The sequence below is a fragment of the Mesoplodon bidens genome (genome assembly GCF_964165515.1).
Source record: "Mesoplodon bidens genome assembly, chromosome: 4".
In the NCBI taxonomy this organism is placed as follows: domain Eukaryota; kingdom Metazoa; phylum Chordata; class Mammalia; order Artiodactyla; family Ziphiidae; genus Mesoplodon; species Mesoplodon bidens.
Genome location: NC_138160.1, coordinates 100,644,437 through 100,665,184, shown reverse-complemented (window position 1 = coordinate 100,665,184; position 20,748 = coordinate 100,644,437). Strand labels below are relative to the sequence as shown.

Genomic DNA, 20,748 nt, shown 5'->3' with positions numbered 1-20,748 from the left:
TAAAACACAAATTAAACTGTAAGTATGTTAGACGTCAATAAAATAGGTTTTTTTTTTTTTAAGACAAGTTAAGTTTTAAATCCCTCATTTTTATGAGGAGGCTGGGATAAATAATGCAATTCATTTACATCTTTCAAATTAAAAAAAGGGAGATGGCTCTTAAATTTATTTTTTAAAAAGTTTTTATTAGAGTTGATTTACAATATTGCATTAGTTTCTGCTGTACAGCAAGGTATATCTGTTATACATATATCCACTAATTTTTAGATTCTTTTCTTAAACTTATTTTTTAAGTAACTTTTTTTATTGCTAAACGAAGTATATGTACACTGCAAAAAACTTAGGGAAAGCAAAAGGAAATAAAATTACCAGTACTCCTCCTATCCAAGTAATAGTGTGAACTTTTTGGGGGGGTGTTTGTTTTGCTTTCTGTTTTTTGTTTTTTTACCACAAGAAAAGTGTATAAAAATCAAAATCAGTTCAGCAATTTTTTTAAAAAAAACTACTTTTATTTTTGGTGGGTGGTTCCTATTTACATTCACTCATTTAACATTTTCTGAACACCTAGGTTGGAAAGGGCACTGCGCTAGACACTTGGGATACAGGACAGTTTGTCCCTAAGAGGGTACCTGGGAGGAGACATAAACAGACGTTTATCAATAATAATACAAATCTTGTGTTAAAATACAACTAGAGTTGAATCTCACAGTTGAGACTGTGACACTAAACATTCTGGAATTGTTAGGTTTTTCCAAAACAGCTCAACGCAGGGCTGGTGCAGTACTGTTAACAGCACTACTTCAAAACGAATGTTAAGTTAAACATTGGTGAAAACCCTTCATTTTAGTACCTGTCAAATGTTTAAACCTTTCAAAATTTTCCTTTTTAGCGAACTGGAAAGGCGCGTCCGGCCGGGGTAACCATTGCGCGGGGACAGAGACACTGCAGGGTTCACATTCACTTGGAGTATTCGCGCGACTCCTAGGGGAGCGGTGCTTGTTGGGGCTTGTAGTCTTTACCAGGACCGAAGACACCGCAACTGCATTTATAATGCACTTCTCCCTTTTAAGCTTTCTGGCCCAACAGTCAGATTAAGCCCTAACCTAAAGCATAATTTGACAACACTTACCACTTCCAAGGCTCTCTAGGTTTTTACTAGGTTCCTTACGTTCAACATTCAAACGCACACCGTCTCTCACAAGCCTCAAAGAGATTGGTCTGTCCTCAGCAGTGGGCGGAGCCTTAGGTGGACTGGATCTCTGGATTGGCCAACATCTCACTCGAAGAGGCGTTTTCCACTTGCCGTTCTGTAGACTGTGGTAAAAAAGTCAACCCTTTCCCGCAGTGTTCCTTTTCGCCGCGAGAATCTCGCGATATTTCCGCCAAAGGGACCTAGCGACGCGTAGAGAGGCGCCGAGGCCAGTGGGGGTGGCCGGCTCCGGAGCAGGGAAGAGTCAGGTCAGGGGGGCGAGGACGAGCGGGTGCTGCTTGCGCCGCTTGGGTTCGGTCCGGGCCAGCCACCCAGAACCCAGAGGAAGTGTTGTGGACGGCGTGTCCCTCCTGGCCGGTGAGTCGGCCCGGGGTCGCGGCCGCTGGGTCGACCCCGAGTTTCACCTGGGCCCGCGCGGGTTGTGACAGGTGCGCGGACGAGCGCGGCGCTCCGCCCGCTCGCCGGTCCGCCCCCTCCGGGCCTCGCCCGCGGGGGCTCGGGATGAGCTGCGGGCCGCAGCTGAGCGGCTCCCGCTCCTGGCGCCTGGCGCTGCCGTCGTCTCCTCCCAAGAGCGGCCGCCGCCCGTGAGGGAAAGAGGGAGGGAAGCGGCCGCTGACCCCGGGCATGAGCCGGACGCGACATCCGTTGCTGGATTAAGGCGCCGACATGAACCTGCACCAGGTGCTGACCGGGGCTGTGAACCCCGGCGACCACTGCTTCTCCGTGGGCAGCGTCGGCGACCAGCGCTTCACGGTGAGTGAGGGAGGCTCCCGCGTCGCCCGTTGCGAGTCCGCGCCCCTGAGTCAGCCGGGCTCGGCCCAGAGTGACGGGCAGAGGCCGAGAAAGCCTCGTCGCCCTCGCGGGGTGTCCCCTACGGAGGTCCCAGCTCCTTAGGGCCGGCGGAACTGGCCTTTGAGAACGAAGGAGGCAATAACGCTTCGGTCATTGAGTTACTTAATGTACAGAGGCTAAACTCGGAAGTTAAAATGTTTTGTAGGATTTTTAAAGTTTTTAATCTGACGTCGTTGGGCTGGGGAGGTTTACTAAAATCGTTTATCCGAGAATCGTTGGTGTGTAATGTGTGGGGGGGCTTTTTATTGCCCCACTCCATAGGCTCTAATTGTCAAGTTGAGGAATAGTTGGGATTGGATTCATTTCTTCCTCTAAGTTTAGGTCAAGTGTCTTTGTAGTTTAAAAGAGTGGGTGTCTTAAAAACAGGTAGCTGTCAACAACTAGCGCTGAGTGAAAACAGTGCTTTTCACTTATTTTTCTTTAAATTCACTGGGAATAACTTTGGAAAGAAAAAACTGTTTTTCGTAAATGGTTCACTCCTGCCATCCTTTGAATTCCATATGTAACAGTTCAGTAGTCCTGGGAGGCTTATATTTATTTTAGATTGTTCACATTAATTACTAAAAGTTGCATTACTGTTTCTCAGTAAAATTCCTCTTTGGTGTGTAGTGGTAATTCCAGGTTAAAGTTTAAATGAAAGTGTCTTGTTTTTCATTTGTTTTCCCCAGATAGTGAAAGGAAGAGGGCCCCAAACTTTTGCTACTTACCAGCATATTGACATTTTCTGCCTTAACTATAGCGTTTTTTTAAAAGAATTAAGTATAGTTTTTATAATAATTTCAAGCTATAAGTCAGTATTGCACATGATAGCCTATATCTGAATATATGTATAGCGCTCATGATTTTTGCTACAACTTGAACAGCTATCTCTTAGTTGTGATTAAAACTTAATTTTGCATAAAAAAGTGAAACAAAATAAACACCTTACTAGATGCCCCAGGTTTTCTTCTCAAACGATTTTGACTTTTTTTGGTCATCTTTATCAGTCGGAATAAATAATAGGAAAAAAATAGTAGTCATTATTTAACATGGCGTAGGCATTTAATACCTGAATTGTGCTTTTAGATCTGTGCCAACCAAGTACTTTGCTTTCGAATAGAGTCTGTACCTCCACTGTAGAGTGACTCATACACACCTTAACTTGCACTTGACACTAGCAGTTTTAGAGATTCTAATTCTAAATGTTGACCTCGCCTCAATGCTTAAGAGGAGAGTGAACTCTGAGGGTCTCAGTGGGCAACCATAGTCTCCCTGCAGTTGAACATTGCTCACTGCTCTTTCTTTATTTAGAAAATAAAGATCATCCTAAGAAGATTTTGCTAGTGGGAGATTATAGGATGGTAACATTACATTCTCTGCCATCTCCTAAAATTATATGAGTGCTTCCTCAAATGTAAGTTCTAACAGCTTTTTCTGAGAAGGCATTCAGAATCTGTGTAAGCAGTGGTATGAACTTCAAAGCATATACAATATGATGGCCTATTGATACATCTAGATGATCCTTCTAAGTGTATATAAAATCTTGGTGAATGCTTCTGTTATTTTAAAGGAGAGATGAGTTAATGTACCAAAGATAAGGCTACCCTACACCATCATGTAGCTTGTTGCACAGTTCTACTGAATTTTAGAGTCTGTTTCGATAGACCAGGCTTTAATCATCTCCCACCAAGCCTACTGTAGATTTCTTCCAGATCTCAGGAAATAAGGTAAAAATAAACATTTTGTTGTTATTTAGTATAAAGAGATCCCAGGTCTCTATAATTTTGGTGATAGTTTATTAACGATCACCTTTTTTCCTTTGCAGCTAATCCATCCCTGACTCTAACATTAAATTGATATTCCGTTATAAACCAAGTTTCTTGCCCTCAGTCTACTGGACACTATATACATCTTAAATTTATCTCTCTTGAAATTACTGTCTTTGCTAAAATGTAGAATCTGTTGTTTACTCCTTGAATTTTGTTTTTAACCTCTTTTGATTTTGGCTTCTTTTTCTTTTCATAGAAAGAGAGCAAACATTAATGGTAGATGGTATGTGCAGACTAAAAAACTCTCTCCAAATTCCAGTTTTACTTGAGCTAGGGACGTGAAATCTTCCTCTTGCAGGCCCACTTGAAGAATTACTTTGTTTGTCCTGTTACATTATGCCTTCTCTAAAGACAGACTTTACATTCGTAATTCATCTCTTTGCATGTTTGCAGATAACTTATTTGTTCTTGTTTTGAAAGATTACAAGAGATGAGATCCTGTTTTCTGAATACAGTCTGATAGGTTTTAAATTGAAATGAAGTTGAGTGCCATTTCTCATGGATTCTTGATTTTAAAATATGAAATTACTAATATAGTTAGTATATGTAAGTATTAGATACTTTTTTACTACTTAAACTGGCATCAAACAATTTTGACTTTTCTCTTAATAAGAAAGCTTCTAGTAGGCAGTGACCTTTCCTCTTATACTTTCAAAGCACTTTATTTGCACTTTCATTACATTAGTGACCTGTCTTGCCTTGTGTATGTCTTCCACAGTTTCATTGTGAGTGCCTGGAACAGTGATTGAAGTACTGGTGTCACCTAATAGTAGAGTCATTACCTGAATTTGATGTCCAACTTAGTCCTTATAGTTAGTTATGTATCCGTGGGCAAGTTCTTTTACATTCTTTGAATTTCTTTTTTTCTTATCCGTAAAGTGGGGCTAAAGAACTTATTCATAGGGTTGTTACATGAGAAAGTGCTAAGTTCATTGCTTAGTACCTGTAAAACCCTTAAAAATGTCAGTTATTATAAAGGCTAAACTCATTATAATGCATAGCACATAAAAAGTGCTTGATAAATACTGGTTGAATTGATGACTAATAGATAAAGAAGCCTTATTGCTATATAATTAAAAATTGTGTTTTTTAAAAAATGTTTTTAATAATTTAGATTTGAGTCCAAATAAAATACTTCAATTAAAGTTTAAAATTTTTTTTCCAAAGTCATTTATTACGCATTTTGCCATAAATATCAGGTGAGTAACCAGGAGAGATGTCAGATATCTAAAGCAAAAATTCTTTAATTTTTCTTTATTTACATGAATTTTTCTCTCACTCCTTTTCCCTTGTTAATCTCATACTGTCTTTAGAGCGAAAGTATATGAGCAACCTGGTCCTGATCTGTTGACAACTTTTGTTTTTAGAATAAAAATTTTATTTGTAAAAGACAAATAATAAGTTAAAAACAGGCATAGTTAGTTAGAATCTGGATTTTCTAATGTTTCTGTGCATGCTAGTGACATGTGCTTTAATATACAATAGATTATCCATACTTGGTGTTGAAATTGTGTTTTTACTGAACTGGAAAGGGAGATAATTTCCAAGAGACAGATTGTGTTAATATTTAGGACTTGTTGTCTCTAGTTTGGAATTCAAATGCCTTTGTTATACGAGGGATAACAAACATGTAATAACTCCGGACTCCCTTTTGTATTAGACAACTCTGTGTTCCCAGCCAAGGGGACCCAGATTAGAAGTCAAAAGACTGACTGCAGCTATCTGGGTGTTGGTAGAGAAATGGAGGCTGAATTAGCATTCTCCTTCTTTCTGTAATAGTAAGCATCCTTTAGTTTAACTTTTTGTTTTGTTCACTGTAGGGAAACCTTTATAGGAGGTTCTTTTTTTGGAGAAGCACGTTAATGTTTGTGGATGGAGAGATACAGGAGGGGAAAGTTTGATACTGTTTGTATCTGGAGAAAGAGAATGATTTTTGTGGTGCTCATATGCTATTACGAGTACAAATTGGACTTCTTTTTAAATATTTAGCCTATTTTAAAATTTTATGTTTTAAATAGTATTAACGTACCTTTAAAATTATTGAAGTAATACGAATTCTTAATGTTGTGTTTAAAAAAATGAGAATAACGTTAATTACAACATGCCAAACATAACTCATTTAACCAGGAAGTATACCAGGAAGAAATTCTTTGGGATATTTACCTGGTGTGGTTGGTTAAAACAAAACAGTGAAAACAGGAAATCTAAGTGTTGTACAGAAATCACAGGATTTCCAAATTAGAATGCTGACTGTTGCAGCCTTGGGTAATTTTTGAATATTGGAGAAGGTTGTCTGCCAAATTTAAAGTTAAAAATCATGTTTCAGTTGTATGCTTGAAAGCACACATATGAACTCAGTTCTTTCTTTGCACCTTGTTTGGTCTCAAAGTTAGTAAACCCAATATTATATATGCCTAGTAAAAGGATTTTCATTTCTCAATTTAATTTTCGTTGCTTAGTAATAGGTTATTCTGATTACAGATCTTTTGAGAGAAGCAGCTAGTGTACCAATTACAATATATACATATTAATTTTGAAGCTTAGGTAGTGTGGCAATTTATTTGATAAACCAGTGCTGTTCTTATTGTTTTGATAGTAATAGGGCACCTTGAAATGAATTTTTCAGAACAATTTATTTTGGAAAAAATCTATAAAACTAGTTTTAGATTTTGGTTTAGAAAGTTATGTATAGTATTACATCTTAGGTTTTTATTTAAAACCAGGTAGATGGGTTATTTTTATTTACGAATTTAGTAAAGATGGATTATTTTAAAATCACACACAGCCCATTTTGTTTATTTTTCTTCTTTATTTTGTTTATGTGTGACTTACATTGATTGACTTTTAAAATTGAAGTACAGTTGATTCATAATACTGTGTTGGTTTCAGGTGTCCAGCAAAGTGATTTGGAGATATGTGTGTGCGCGTGTGTGTGTGTATACACACACACACATATATATGATTATGTTCTATTATAGGTTATTACAAGAATATTGTTCCCTGTATTATAGTAAATCCTTTTGCTTATCTGTTTTATGTATAGTAGTTTGTATCTGTTAATTCCATACTCCTAATTTATCACTTGCCCCCCTCCCTTTTCCCTTTGGTAACCATAAGCTTGTTTTCTATGTCTGTGAGTCTGTTTCTGTTTTATATATGGATTCATTTGTATTATTTTTTAGATTACACATATAAGTAATATCATACAATATTTGTCTTTCTCTCTATGACTTCACTTAGTATGATATTCTCTAGGTCCATTCATGTCACTGCAAATGGCAATATTTCATTCTTTTTTATGTCTGAGTAATATTCCACTGTATATATATACCACATCTTTATCCATTCATCTGTTGATGGACACTTAGGTTGCTTCCATGTCTTGGCTGTTGTAAATAGTGCTGCTATGACCTTTGGGTGCAGAGCCCATTTTGAATTAAAGTTTGTTTTCCTGGTTTCATTTGGTGTATTTCCATGCTTATTAACTCATCATGTTGTATAAACTCTAGAGATTGAATTAATTTTAATAATCTATTAAAAATATCCATAAGAAGATATGTTTATTTCAAGTGATTTTTGCATGATATCCAGTTTGAATTTTCTGTACAGATTCATCTCTCTATTTTTTCCCCCCAAGCTTTATTGACATACAGTTTACATGAACATTGTATAAGTTTAAGGTGTGCAATGTGATGATTTGATACACATATATTGTGTGAAATCTTTACCACAATAAGGTTAGTTAACATATCCTTTAACTCACATAATTACCATTTTGTTGTTGTTATGATGAGAACATTAAAGCTTTATTCTAATAGCAACTTGCAACTGTACAATACAATATTGTTAACTATAGTCACCATGCCGTACATTAGATCCCTGGAACTTATTCATCTTATAACTGAAAGTTTGTATCCTTTGACCAACATCTCCCATTTCCCCCATCCATAGCCCCTGGCAACCACCATTCTATTCTGTTAGTACAATGTTTCTATTAGTACAGTGTTTTTATATTCCACATATAAGTGGGATACATATGTACATTATTTGTCTTTCTCTGTCTGACTTAGCCTAATGCCCGCAAGGTTGTCACAAGTGGCAGAATTTTCTTCTTTTTTATGACTGAATAGTATTCTTTTGTGTTTGTGTGTGTGGGTGTGTGTAAAACATATTTTCTTTATCCATTCATTCACTGATGGACACTTAGGTTGTTTCCATATCTTGGCTGTTGTGAACAATGCTGAAATGAATATGGGAGTGCAGCTATCTCTTACAGTGATTTCATCATCTTTGGATATAATCCTAGAAGTTGGATTGGTGGAATATATGGTAGTTCTGCTTTTAATTTTTTCAGGACTCTTCCATACTGTTTTTTACAGTGGCTGTGCCAATCTACATTCACACCAAGGGTGCACAAAGATTCCCTTTCTTCACATCTTCACCAACACTTATCTATTATCTTTTTGTTGATAGCATCCTAATGGGTATGAAGTGATATCTCATCCAGTTTTGATTGGCATTTCCTTGATGAGCAGTGATGTTGAACATCTTTTCATGTACCTGTTGGCCATTTGTACGTCTTCTTTGAAAAAATATCTGAGTCTTCTGTCCATTTTTAATTGGATTGTTCATTTCTGGTATTGAGTTATATGAGTTCCTTATATATTTTAGATATTAACTTTTTTTTTTTTTTTTTTTTGCGGTATGCGGGCCTCTCACTGTTGTGGCCTCTCCCGTTGCAGAGCACAGGCTCCAGACGTGCAGGCTCAGCGGCCATGGCTCACGGGCCTAGCCGCTCCACAGCATGTGGGATCTTCCCGGACCCAGGCACGAATCCGTGTCCCCTGCATCAGCAGGCAGACTCTCAACCACTGCGCCACCAGGGAAGCCCTAGATATTAACTTTTTGTCAGATAAGGTTTGCAAATATTTTCTCCCATTTTTAGGTTGCCTTTTCATTTTGTTGGTGGTTTCTTTTGCTGTGCAGAAGCTTTTCATTTTAATGTAGTCTTACTTATTTATTACTGCTTTTGTTGCTTGTGCTTTTGGGTGTCCAAAAAGTCATCACTAATTGTCAAGGGCCTTTTTCCCTATGTTTTCTTCTAGGAGTTTTGCGGTTTCAGGTTTTAGGTTTAAGTTTTTAATCCATTTTTGAGTTGATTTCTGTGTGTGATGTAAGACAAGGGTCCAATTTTATTCTTTTGTATGTGGATATACAGTTTTCCCAGCATCACTTTATTGAAGAAACTATCATTTCTCTGTTGTATATTCTTGGCACCTTTGTCAAAGATTAGTTGACCATATATGTGTGGGTTATGTCTGGGCTCATGATTCTGTTCCTTTGGCCTATGTGTCTGTTTTTTATGCCAATACCATACTGTTTTGATTTTTATAGCTTTGCAACATAGTTTGAAATAAGGAAATGTGATGTTTCCAGCTTAGTTTTTCTTTAAGATTGCTTTGGCTATTTGGGGTCTTCTGTGGTTCCATGTGAATTTGAGAATTTTTTTTTCCCTATGTGAAAAATGCCACTGGAATTTTGATAGAGATTACATGGAATCTATAGATGTTTTTGTGTAGTATGGACATTTCAACAATATTAATTCTTCCAGTCCAAGAACAGAAGATGTCTTTTCATTTATTTGTGTTGTCAGTTTCTTTAATCAATGTCTTATAGTTTTCTGTGTATAAGACTTTTCACCTTGGTTACATTTATTCTTAAGTATTTTATTCTTTTTGATGCTATTATACATTGGATTTTCTTAATTTCTTTTTCGAATAGTTTATTGTTAGCATATAGAAATGCAGTTGATTTTTGTATGTTGATTTTGTATTCTGCAATTTTGCTGAGTTCATTTATTAGTGCTAACAGTTTTTTGGTGGAGTCTTTAGGGTTTCTATATGTAATATCTTGTCTTCTGCAAACAGACAATTTTACATCTTCCTTTCTGATTCGAATGCCTTTTATTTCTTTTTCTTGCCTAATTGCTCTGGTAGGACTTACAATATTATGTTGAATAGAATCGGTGGGAGTGTGTGCATCCTTGTCTTTTTCCTGATCTTAGAGGAGAGCTTTTAGCTTTTTATCATTGAGTATATTAGCTATAAGCTTGTCATATATGGCCTTTATGGAACCATCCTTGCATCCCAGGGGTAAATCCCACTTGATTACGGTATCAGATCTTTTTAATGTGCTCTTGAAATCAGTTTGCTAGTATTTTGTTGAAGATTTTTGCATCTATATTCATCAGGGAAATTGGCCTATAATTTTCTTTTCTTATAGTGCCTCGTGTAGCTTTGGTATAACGGTAATGTTGGCCTTGTTAAATGGCCTCTTCAGTTTTTTGGAAGGGTTTGAGAAGGATTGGTGTTAATTATTCTTTAAATGTTTGGTAGAATTCACTGGTAAAGCCAACTGGTCCTGGGCTTTTATTTGTTGGGAAGTTTTGATTACCTTATCAATTAGTGTATTATATTTTCTCAGTTTTGTGAAAGAGTAAATATTGATAGTGATAACCCACACAAACTAAAGCTCTTGGGGAGGGGGAAGCTAGGGTGGTTGTCCTCAGTATTTCCTTAAGTGTACAAAGGATTACTGAAACCAGAGAGTTTGAGAACCATTGCTTTATAGTATTCCATTGTATGATTATACTGCAGTATTTTTTTTAACTTTTTATTTTACATTGGAGTACAGTTGATTAACAATGTTGTGTTAGTTTCAGGTGTACAACAAAGTGATTCAGTTATAAGTATCTATTCTTTTTCACATTGTTCTCCCAATTAGGTTGTTACAGAATATTGAGCAGAGTTCCCTGTACTATACAGTAGGTCCTTGATGGCTATCCATTTAAAATATATATACTACAGTTTATTTATGCATTCTATTATATGTTTGAGTTTGTTCTGCTTCGGAGCTTTTATGAATAGCTATGAATGTTCTTGTACATGTCTCTTAGTGTACATATAGACACATTTCTGTTGGGTATAAACATAGAGGTAGAATTGCTGGATCATTGAGTGTGCCTGTGTTTAGCTTTCCAAAGTAGTGGCACCATTTTATTTTACATTTGTATCAGCAGTTATGGGAATTCTGGTTGCTTTACATCCAAAGAAGTCATTTTTAATTATAGGAAGAAATTAGGGAACAGTTATTAAATTCACATCATGTTTATTTATAAGGCATTGTATGGCAGCATAGCAGAAGGAGTAAGAGTATGTTCTTTCCCATTAGTTATAACTTGCTTTCAGTCTCATTTGTGTCTGATACTAGCTCTGAGACTTGAGCCAATTACTCAGTCTAAGTTCGAGTTTCCTTATCAGTAAAATGGATTGATGAGAGTAAATATCTCACAGGATTTGTTGTGAGGATTAAATGGGATACCAGTGAAAAGCACTTCGCATTTGGCCCTGCCAAAAAGAAAAACTAGGCTCAGATGACTACAGTGAATGAACGATAGAGGAAAGCACAAAAAAGTGCCCCCCTCCCCGCCCCATCTCTTTTTCTGGCTGTTTATCTGTATCCTTTATCACACTGGTAAACATAAGTGTTTCCCTGAGTTCTCTGCACTGTTTTAGCAAATAAATCCAAGGGGGAAGAGGTCATGGGAACCTTTGACTGGGACAGAAGTTGTGGGTAATCTGAGGACCTACTGCTTGTGATTAGCATCTGAAGTGGAGGGCAGTCTCAGTTAAGGCTGAGCCCTTAACTTGTGGGATCTGATGCTATCTCCAGGTAGATAGTGTCAGGACTGAGTTAAATTGTAGGATACTCAGTTGGTGTCACAGAATTGCTTGCTTGGTGTGATTAAAACCCCCACACATCTGGTGTCAGAAGTGTTGTGAATGTGGTAATAATGTGAGAGCAAAGGAGAAACACGGGAGGAAGACTAGTTTTTTCCTTCTCACTCTCCAAGGCTGCAAACATATAGTCAAATTCTGTGTTCATAAGTTACTTAGTTCCTTTCTGCCTTCTTTCTTTCAGTGTAGATATAGTATTTGTTTGAAATGTACTTAGTTCCTTTGTTTCACCTCCCCCCCATTCTGATTGATTTAAATCAATTTTTTGAATATGTATGACGTTAACATGTTTCAAAAGTCGTAACTAGTGTCCACTGGTAGATGAATGGATAAAGGGGTGTGTGTGTGTGTGTATACATGTATACACACACACACACAGTAGAATATTACTCAGCCATAAAAAAAGAGTGAAATCTTGCCATTTGTGATAATATGTGTGGACCTGGAGGGTATTATGCTAAGTGAAGTAAGTCAGACAAAGACAAATACCGTATGATTTCACTTATATGTGGAATCTAAGAAAACAAAACAAATGAACAAACAGCAGAACAGTAACAGACTCATAGACACAGAGGACAAACTTGGTTGCCAGAGGGGAGGGAAGGGGGAGGTGGGAGGGATAAGTGAAATAGGTAAGGGAGATTAAGAAATAGAAACTTCCATTTACAAAATAAATGAGTCATGGGGATTAAATGTAGAGCATGGGGAATATAGTCAATAATACTGTAATACCTTTGTATGGTGACACATGCTAACTAGACTTAATGATGATCACTTCATAATGTATGGAAATGTAGAATCACGGTGTTGTGCACCTGGAACTAACAGAGTGCTGTAGGTCAGTTATACTTCAATTTTAAAAAGAAGTCATAAGTATATAAAAAGTTATACCCAGAAGTGTTATTCTTTGCTTCCACTCCATCTTCTCCCCCTTTGTAGGTATCCAACTTCACTTTTCCCTAGTTTTATTCTCCCTTTGTTCCTTTTTGTAGCAAGCCAGGTACATGTATTTTATTTTCCTTTTTCCTTACACACAAAAAATTGCCATATGTGCTCTTTTCTTTTTTTTTTCACTTTATAATATCCCCTAGAAATCACTCCAAGTCAGTTCATAGATTTCTTCCTCATTCTTTTTATAGCTGTTTAATACTCCATCGTGGCTATGTACCACAGTTTATTCAACCAGTATTCTGTGCACAGCAGGATTTTTAAGGAGATGTTTATACACTCTTGAAAATGATTAAGAAATGGAACAAAACACAAATATAGTTTGAGTCTTTAATGCATTTTATATTTAATTATACAGTCAAATAAACTATAAAAGTTAAAATTCTGTAGTCAAGAAAACCAGGAGGTTTTTTTATTATAAGCCCCAAGGATAACAGTCAACTGATGAAGTGTGAACTGCAGCTGGTTATATTTTTTTTTTCCCCATTTACCAGTTTATTGCCATCCATTAGTTATAACTGAAAGAAGAAAGTGAGGACTGAATGACAGAAATATTCCAGATGAAGATCAATAATTTTTATTCAATTTAAAGTTTACCAAAACTAGGGATAGATAGCTTTGCACCTTCTAGTACCGTCACTAAGGAAAAATTAACTGACAGGCAGTGATAGTATAATAGCAGCAGCAAAAGAACAAGGGTAATCCAGAACTGGATAAGTCTTTGAATGATCAAGGTTTATTTGTATTATAAGTTGGCATCTTTCTATAGGGATAGATGTTTATTTCTGAGGTAACTTTGCATTTATCAAGTTTATAAATGTTTAATACTTGTTGAATTAAACAGTAATTTTGTGAGGTACTTCAGGATTCATGTAGACTCAATTCAGGAAAACTTAGAGTCCTGATTGACAAAAATAGGTGCAACACAATATCTGTAAGTAGATAGATAATTGCAGGTAAACAAAAAGAAGGCAAAGTTATGAACACATTTTTAAAAATATATATATATATATTCTAGTTAATGGAAACTGAAAAAATTTTGTTTAGTGATGAGGAAATCCACATTGTAAACATTCCAAATTTAATACAGTATTTTGGTAAACAGCGGCAATCAGTATTTTATCAACATTTAATATTCAGGAGAAAATCAGTTTCTAAAATATTAAGGTATTTTAGAGTATTGTTAATGACATCTTTCATAAATTAGTTTTTGGAATTTATTCTGGCTGTTAGTCTCGTGACAAGCCTTATGATCCTATTGTGGATATTTACACCTAGGTGAGCAGACCATCATGAGGTTTTTTGTTTGTTTACTGAGCCAGTTTTTTCCACTGTGTGACACTAGTAGAAACAGACTTGATTTCCCCTAATTCCTTTTAGGAAAATTCCAGACAAGCATGCTTAATTAGGGAAGTTCTGTTCTGCCATCAAAATAGCACTAGATCAAAAATCAAGAGATCAGAGTTCTCAAGCCCACTCTGCCACTAAGAAGTTGTCAGCCGATTTGGGCCTCATTTTCTTGTTGGTAATGTGAGCAGATTTATTTGTATGTTCTTTCAAGTCCCTTTTCTAATATTTTTTGGTAGCTTGTACAGAACCATTTTGGCTTTGGTAGGAATTACGGTCATGAAGTATAAAGTATAATATTTTTTACATTAAGTAAGGTGTATGTATATGTGCAAAAGTGATGAGAAAGTAAAGAATTACTAAAATTTTAAGAACTTAGGATGGAAAACAGTTTGTGATAGCTATTTTATTTTCAGAATTATGCTGCATGTAATTTCTAGGACGACAGCCACGTACTCTTAAATGGAAGAAACTCCTGTGATCTGAGGGCAGAGAACAAGATAAACTTGAACCCTACCTTTTCATCTTGGACCTTAACTTGTAGTAATGGAAATGGATAACAAGCAAGATATTTACAAATCGTGGTATATGCTATGAAGAAGAAAAAGTAGTGTGATGGAAAGTAATTAGGGGAGGGGGGAAGAATATTGATCAATATGAGTATATTCAGGAACTGAGACATGAATGTTGAAAAGAAGCTAGTTAGACAAAGACCAGGCAGATAGAAGGAAGGTAAACCACTTTGAGGTGGAAAAAGATTGTTATGCCCAAGAAACAGAAAGAAGGGCAATGTAGGGGCAGGAGCCAATTGAGGGAATGAAAGAGTAGCTTGAGATGGATTTGGGGAATTAGGACAATCATTTAGGGCATTGACATTGGTAAGAAGTTGAGATTTTATTCCAAGTGCAATGAGGAAACTATTGAAGGGAAAATTACTTGGTGTAATAAACATTTTTGCAAGATCATTCTTGTCTGTGTGTGGAAAGGAATTAGAGGGAAGCAAGAATGGAAGCAGTCAGAGTATAAACAATAATGCAGGAGAGAGATTATGGTAGTTTAGATAAGGGCAGTAGCATTCAGTGGAGATGGAAAAAGTGAAAGGAATTGGTATATATTTTGCAGAAAGGACTGACTGATGGGACTATATATGGGAGGAAAGGGGAATATTCTCAAATAATAAAGATCTTAAAAAATATTTAAAATGAGTCTGTTAAAACATAATATTTAACGCCAGTGTTCTACATGATAAATATTTTCTTGACAATTTTATCATTTTTATTTTACTTTGTTCTTTTGTTTGTTTGTTTTTAGGCTTATGCATCTGGATGTGACATTGTTATACTGGGAAGTGATTTTGAAAGACTGCAAATAATCCCAGGAGCTAAACATGGAAATATTCAAGTAGGATGTGTAGATTGTTCAATGCAACAAGGCAAGGTTTGTAATCTTGTGGTGATATGAGATTTGTTTTGAATATGGTTTTTGTAAATATAGTCTCTGAAGTATCTATTTCCTATTGAATTAGAGACTTGCTGTGTTTCCAAGACAATGAAGCTACAGATTTCTTTGGCTAAGATGCACTCTAGAGAACAAAATTCCTGACTCAGATGTATCTTAGAGATTGTCAGGAATTCTGTTCTCATATAATCTTGAAATATAGCATAGTTTTCTCCATGAATTGACAAACAAATACAATATTTATTACCTGTAGAATAGGTGTAAAGCTTACTTATTTAAAAATTGATTGGATTGAGGGAAAGGACTGACAATAAACTTCAGTCTATTTAGAAATAAACCCTGAAAAGAAATTCTTGTTAGAGTCCTTTTTTGTCTGTAAACAGGTAAGTTATCTCCTTGTAACTTCTAGATAAACTTTGTACAAAAATGAACATAAATTGTATAATTTTTTAAATAATTTACTCCCAAGTCTATAAGAAAAATGAAAAATTTAATTTGAACTTCTGTTTACACATGGAAAGTATAAAGTTACCTTGAAAGTAAAAAAGCAACAAAAACAAAAGAAACAGGGCATATGATTTAACATCAGGTTAAATACGGTTCTATATAGTACCAGAGTTGGGAGAGTTATAACTTATAGGCAGTATAGCATATAGCTTAATATAGCACCATATAGGTAGGCATGGATGACCAGGCCTAGGTACAGTTGCAGCTAGACTAGGCTGAACTATGCAAATTTAATTTTTCTGCTAGATACTTAATTAATGTATATTGTTTGATGCTATGATTCTACCAGAACATTTTGTGTGAGAAATCAAAATGGGCCCAACCTTATTTTTTTTAATGTAATCATTCCTAATAAGCCTGCCATTCTGAAAAGTTACTTCTTGGGACCTAGTTTAAAGATACTCGTAACAAAGGAGTTTCAGCTCTTGTAGTCTTTGCCTACTTTTTGGACTACTGTTCTTTTTGTTATTCCTATGTTCCTTCCTTTCAGTAGAGTTACAGGTATTTCATCTGTCTCTCTTTTGTTCATGCCTTTCATTCTCACTGTACTACAAAAGTGATTTTTATTATGGAATGCTAAAAATCCTTTAGAGTTTTTTCCCTTTCTCTTCATGTTTGACCTCCTAGCTCTGTAGTTCTGTAATCTTGATTGTATATAAAAACTTACTTATACCATTTAGATTCACATAGGGCTTGTTAATGTTGGAAATCTAATTTTAGTAATTTTCAATATGAGTTATCTTTTAATAAGCTATATTACATGAAATCCAGGTTAGAATGAAGAGGTCATTTGGTTTTATAATTATTCTAATAAAGGGTAAATTTCCTTTGTTTCACAGATAACAGTATACTCAAATGATTCCTTAAGGTATCGAGACGAAAATTTGTAGATTTTGGTACTTGGGATTTCTGTTTACCTTTTAGAAGGAAATGCTTCTTGATACCATAGGCATCAATATTTTATCATTACTGTTTTTTTATTTGTAGTACTGCCAGATTAATTTTCCTAAGAAAATTCATCTGCATTTGACTTGTTATTCATTTGCTTAAAACCATTCTTTGTTTCCCATGAACTTAGAAAAGTTCAAATTGTTCACCTTGGTTTGAGACCTTATTTAGCCCACTCACATTTGCCTTTTTGGCCTCATGTCCATTATTTCTCTCTTCTACCTGGGCTGATGGTCAGTCACCTCCCAACATACTTTACCTCTTATAATATTTACACTTGTGGGGACTTCCCTGGTAGTCCAGTGGTTAAGATTCCACACACCCAATGCAGGGGCCCCAGGTGCAATCCCTGGTCAGGGAACTAGATCCTGCACGTGGCAACGAAGATTTCACGTGCCGCAACTATGACCCGGAGCAGCCAAATAAATAAATATTAAAAAAAAAAAATTTACACTTGTGTTCATACTATGCCCTATTTCTAAAATTGAACACTCACTGCAGTTTGAAATCCTATTCACATTTAAAGGCGCAAACTAAATACTCCCAGGTGAAGTCACTGCAGATGATTTCTACCTTCTAAGATCTCCTCAGAACACCTTAAAATATCCATTGAAAGTTTTTTTTTTCCATATGTGTGTTACATCCTCATTTCTTACTCTGTCTTCACTAGATTATGTGTTCTTATTTTTATCCCCGATCATTCATTCTATCTATATATCTATCTGATTTCTGATGTTTTAATATTCTTCATTTATGACTCACTCAAGCTATAGTAGTAGCTACCTTATAAAACAGAGCCAGCAAGGGTATGCTTCATTGATATAAGAGTAAATATTTGAAAGGTACTCAAATAAAATAGAATATTGAAAAAATATACTCCTTAGAGGGTTTACAAAGGAATAGATCTAAGTTTTACTTCTAAAAAGTTAAATATACACTGACAGAATTCTGAACTTTGAAGACAGATAACCTAAAAACTTGATTTTTAAGTCATGTCATATTCTGTACTTGACAAGGAATACATCAATACATTTTCTTCTGTGAGGAAGGGAATTAACATTTACTATGCATCTTATATAGATAATTCTTTACCAGATGCTTTACAAATGTTATTTCAACCCTCAAAATAATCCTATTAGGAAGATCATATTATACATACTGTAAATATAGATAGAAACTAAGGTTCAGAGAGCTTAACTTGCTGGTACACAGTGACAGCACTGGGATTGTGATCCAGATATGGTAGTCCCCAAAATTGACATTCTCAAGTATTGGTGAAAGAAATTTTGTGTTGGGTATTTTTTTTTTTTTTTTTTTTTTTGCTGTACGCGGGCCTCTCACTGCTGTGGCCTCTCCCGTTGCGGAGCACAGGCTCCGGACACACAGGCTCCGCGGCCATGGCTCGCAGGCCCAGCCGCTCCGCGGCACGTGGGATCTTCCGGGATCGGGGCGCGAACCCGTGTCCCCTGCATCGGCAGGCGGACTCTCAACCACTGCGCCACCAGGGAAGCCCATGTGTTGGGTATTTTTTAAGTTATACTATTAATTTCTTTTGTTCTTTTGATTCATAAGTAAGTTAACATATCCGTAAGTTTTCTTTCTTTTTTTCTTTTTTAAAAGATTGCAGCATCCTATGGAAATGTTATATCTGTTTTTGAACCAGTTAGCCTACCGAAGCAAAAGAAAAATTTGGTCAGTAATTCATCTTTTTCTTTTAGAAATGAAAATGTGTTGTGTATTAAAAGAGAGCATTTTTAAGAGTACAAAATTAGAGTGATCACATAAATCAGTATAAATTATACACTGTAATTAAAGACATGTTAAATGCCACTTCCTTATTAAAGATGTATGTTTCATTGAAGTAGAATGAAACTAAATTGTGCTTATGAATTATCTTGAAATGCTTTTCCTTTTTTCCATCTATCATTTTTTTCTTTTATTAAGTATTTGAAGAGTTAACAACTTGAAACTTGTCAGTTACTTTATTGCTAGTGGCAAACATCATTGTCCAGTCATATGTGGCACTTGTTCTTTGTTTCTGTGATCTACTTTTATGTAGTTTTTCTGCTTTATATATTTTGTTCTTAAAGTGACATGTTTTAATTGCAAAGTCTTAACCTACCCCCTGAACTTACTTTCTTGCACTTACTATATCATGTAATAATTGTTAGCGGGTCAGTGAATGTTTTTTTTTAATAAAGAAACTATATTCAGAAATAGTTCCTGAAAGTTGGTTAAAACTTTATAAATATTGAGGTTATGTAGTGGATTTCTTGGGTGTTTAGATGCTCTTTTTTTGTTTGTTTGTTTGTTTTGCATTTTTTTTATTAGTTTCTGCTTTATAACAAAGTGAATCAGTCATACATATACATCTGTTCCCACATCCCTTCCCTCATGCATCTCCCTCCCTCCCACCCTCCCCATCCCACCCCTCCAGGTGGTCACAAAGCACCGAGCTGATCTCCCTGTGCTCTGCGGCTGCTTCCCACTATCTATCTACCTTACGTTTGGTAGTGTATATATGTCCATGCCTCTCTTTCGCTTTGTCACACATACATCCGCCCTCCAGGCACAGCCCTTCTCAGAGCACACAGAAACCCCAAGCACCACAGCCCCATTCCACAAGTAATGCACCACCGATATTCCCAAACTCACACTGCTCGTCGTACACGCATCCAGCCGCATCCCTCACATACCACAGCCCTCACCACCATACTCCACACTCCTGTATACAGACACCGCTCCAGTATCCCCCCACACGCACATGAAAAGCCCACAGATGACACCAGATACACCGCTCCGTCCTACGGCCAACAGACACCAAGCTCACGACATAGCTACGTCATGCAAATGTCCCTCTCTCGTCTACCACACCTGCTCCCTCAGCTTCCGGCATGGCCCATGCATGTTATTATGGCTTTAATTTCCTTTTTCAGGAATCCGGAGATCACATCGAGATACTGCCCAGCCTACAGCACCCCTAGCCCAGGATCAGGAAGAAGGAGAGACCGCTCCCCCATCACACTGTGTCTCCTCCTCACCCTCTTCACCCTGTAAGAACAATCTGCACCCAGACAAAGAGGAAAGGGGCATGAAAATACACTACATGCAGGTACAATTGAACAAGGGTGTAGCTGTCTCCTGGAAGACAAAGAAACCCTTGGAGTTGCCTGAAAAGCAGCTGTCGATAGAAGAAGTGATCCTTCCTGAGGATGTGTGCACAGTAGCCACTGACCCCTCTTCTGATGTGTGCACGGAAAGCCTCCTGTCTGACAGTGAGCCCACTGGGGAGGAGAAAGAGTATGAGGAAAGGGCAGAGCCAGGCAGCCCATCAGGGTCACCTGCAGTCCAGGAGACACCCAGGGCCAAGACACCGGACTGGATGGTGACCATGGAGACCGGCTTCAGGTGCATGGCCTGCTGCCGGGTCTTCCCCACCTTGGAGATCCTCCAGCAGCACGTGAAGTTCGGCGTCCTGGAGGGCTTCAGCTGCCGTGTCTTTCATCTCACCATGGCCCAGTGGATGGGCAATGTGGAATCCGAGAGCACCGCTGAGGAGGAGGGCTATGTGGAATCCGAGAGCACCCCTGAGGAGGAGGGCAGTGTGGAACCCAAGACCACCTCTGAGGATGAGGAGGACGACGAGGACGAGGAAGAGAAGCTAGAAGGCCCCAGCCCGAAGAGACCCCGGAGGCAGGGTCTTTTCTCTCTTTTGAGTTCCACACAGCAACTGAGATTCATGGGACAGAAGATCCTGGAGACGGTGTGGCCTTGGAAGAGGTAAGGCTTGAGGCTGGCACTCTTCTGAGCCTATGTCACGAGGGCCCAGAGGAGTCTAAGGGAAGGGGCCGCACACATGTGCTGGTTTACCTAA

At 37.2% G+C, this 20,748-nt stretch overlaps 2 protein-coding genes across 2 annotated transcripts in view; one reads left to right on the top strand and one right to left on the bottom strand.

Annotated features, from left to right (window-relative positions):
- LOC308615715 (zinc finger protein 112-like) overlaps positions 1-20,748 on the bottom strand; it is a 195,684-nt gene that overhangs the window by 102,500 nt on the left and 72,436 nt on the right. The gene's annotated exons all lie outside the window — the stretch shown is intronic.
- LOC308615704 (protein FAM170A-like) lies at positions 1,155-20,658 on the top strand (the record flags this gene model as incomplete). Its single annotated transcript, XM_081231340.1, has 4 exons — positions 1,155-1,963; positions 15,273-15,398; positions 18,495-18,566; positions 19,811-20,658. Exon 4 carries the CDS (start codon positions 19,966-19,968, stop codon positions 20,656-20,658), a length of 693 nt encoding a protein of 230 aa, XP_081087466.1. The 5' UTR covers positions 1,155-1,963; positions 15,273-15,398; positions 18,495-18,566; positions 19,811-19,965.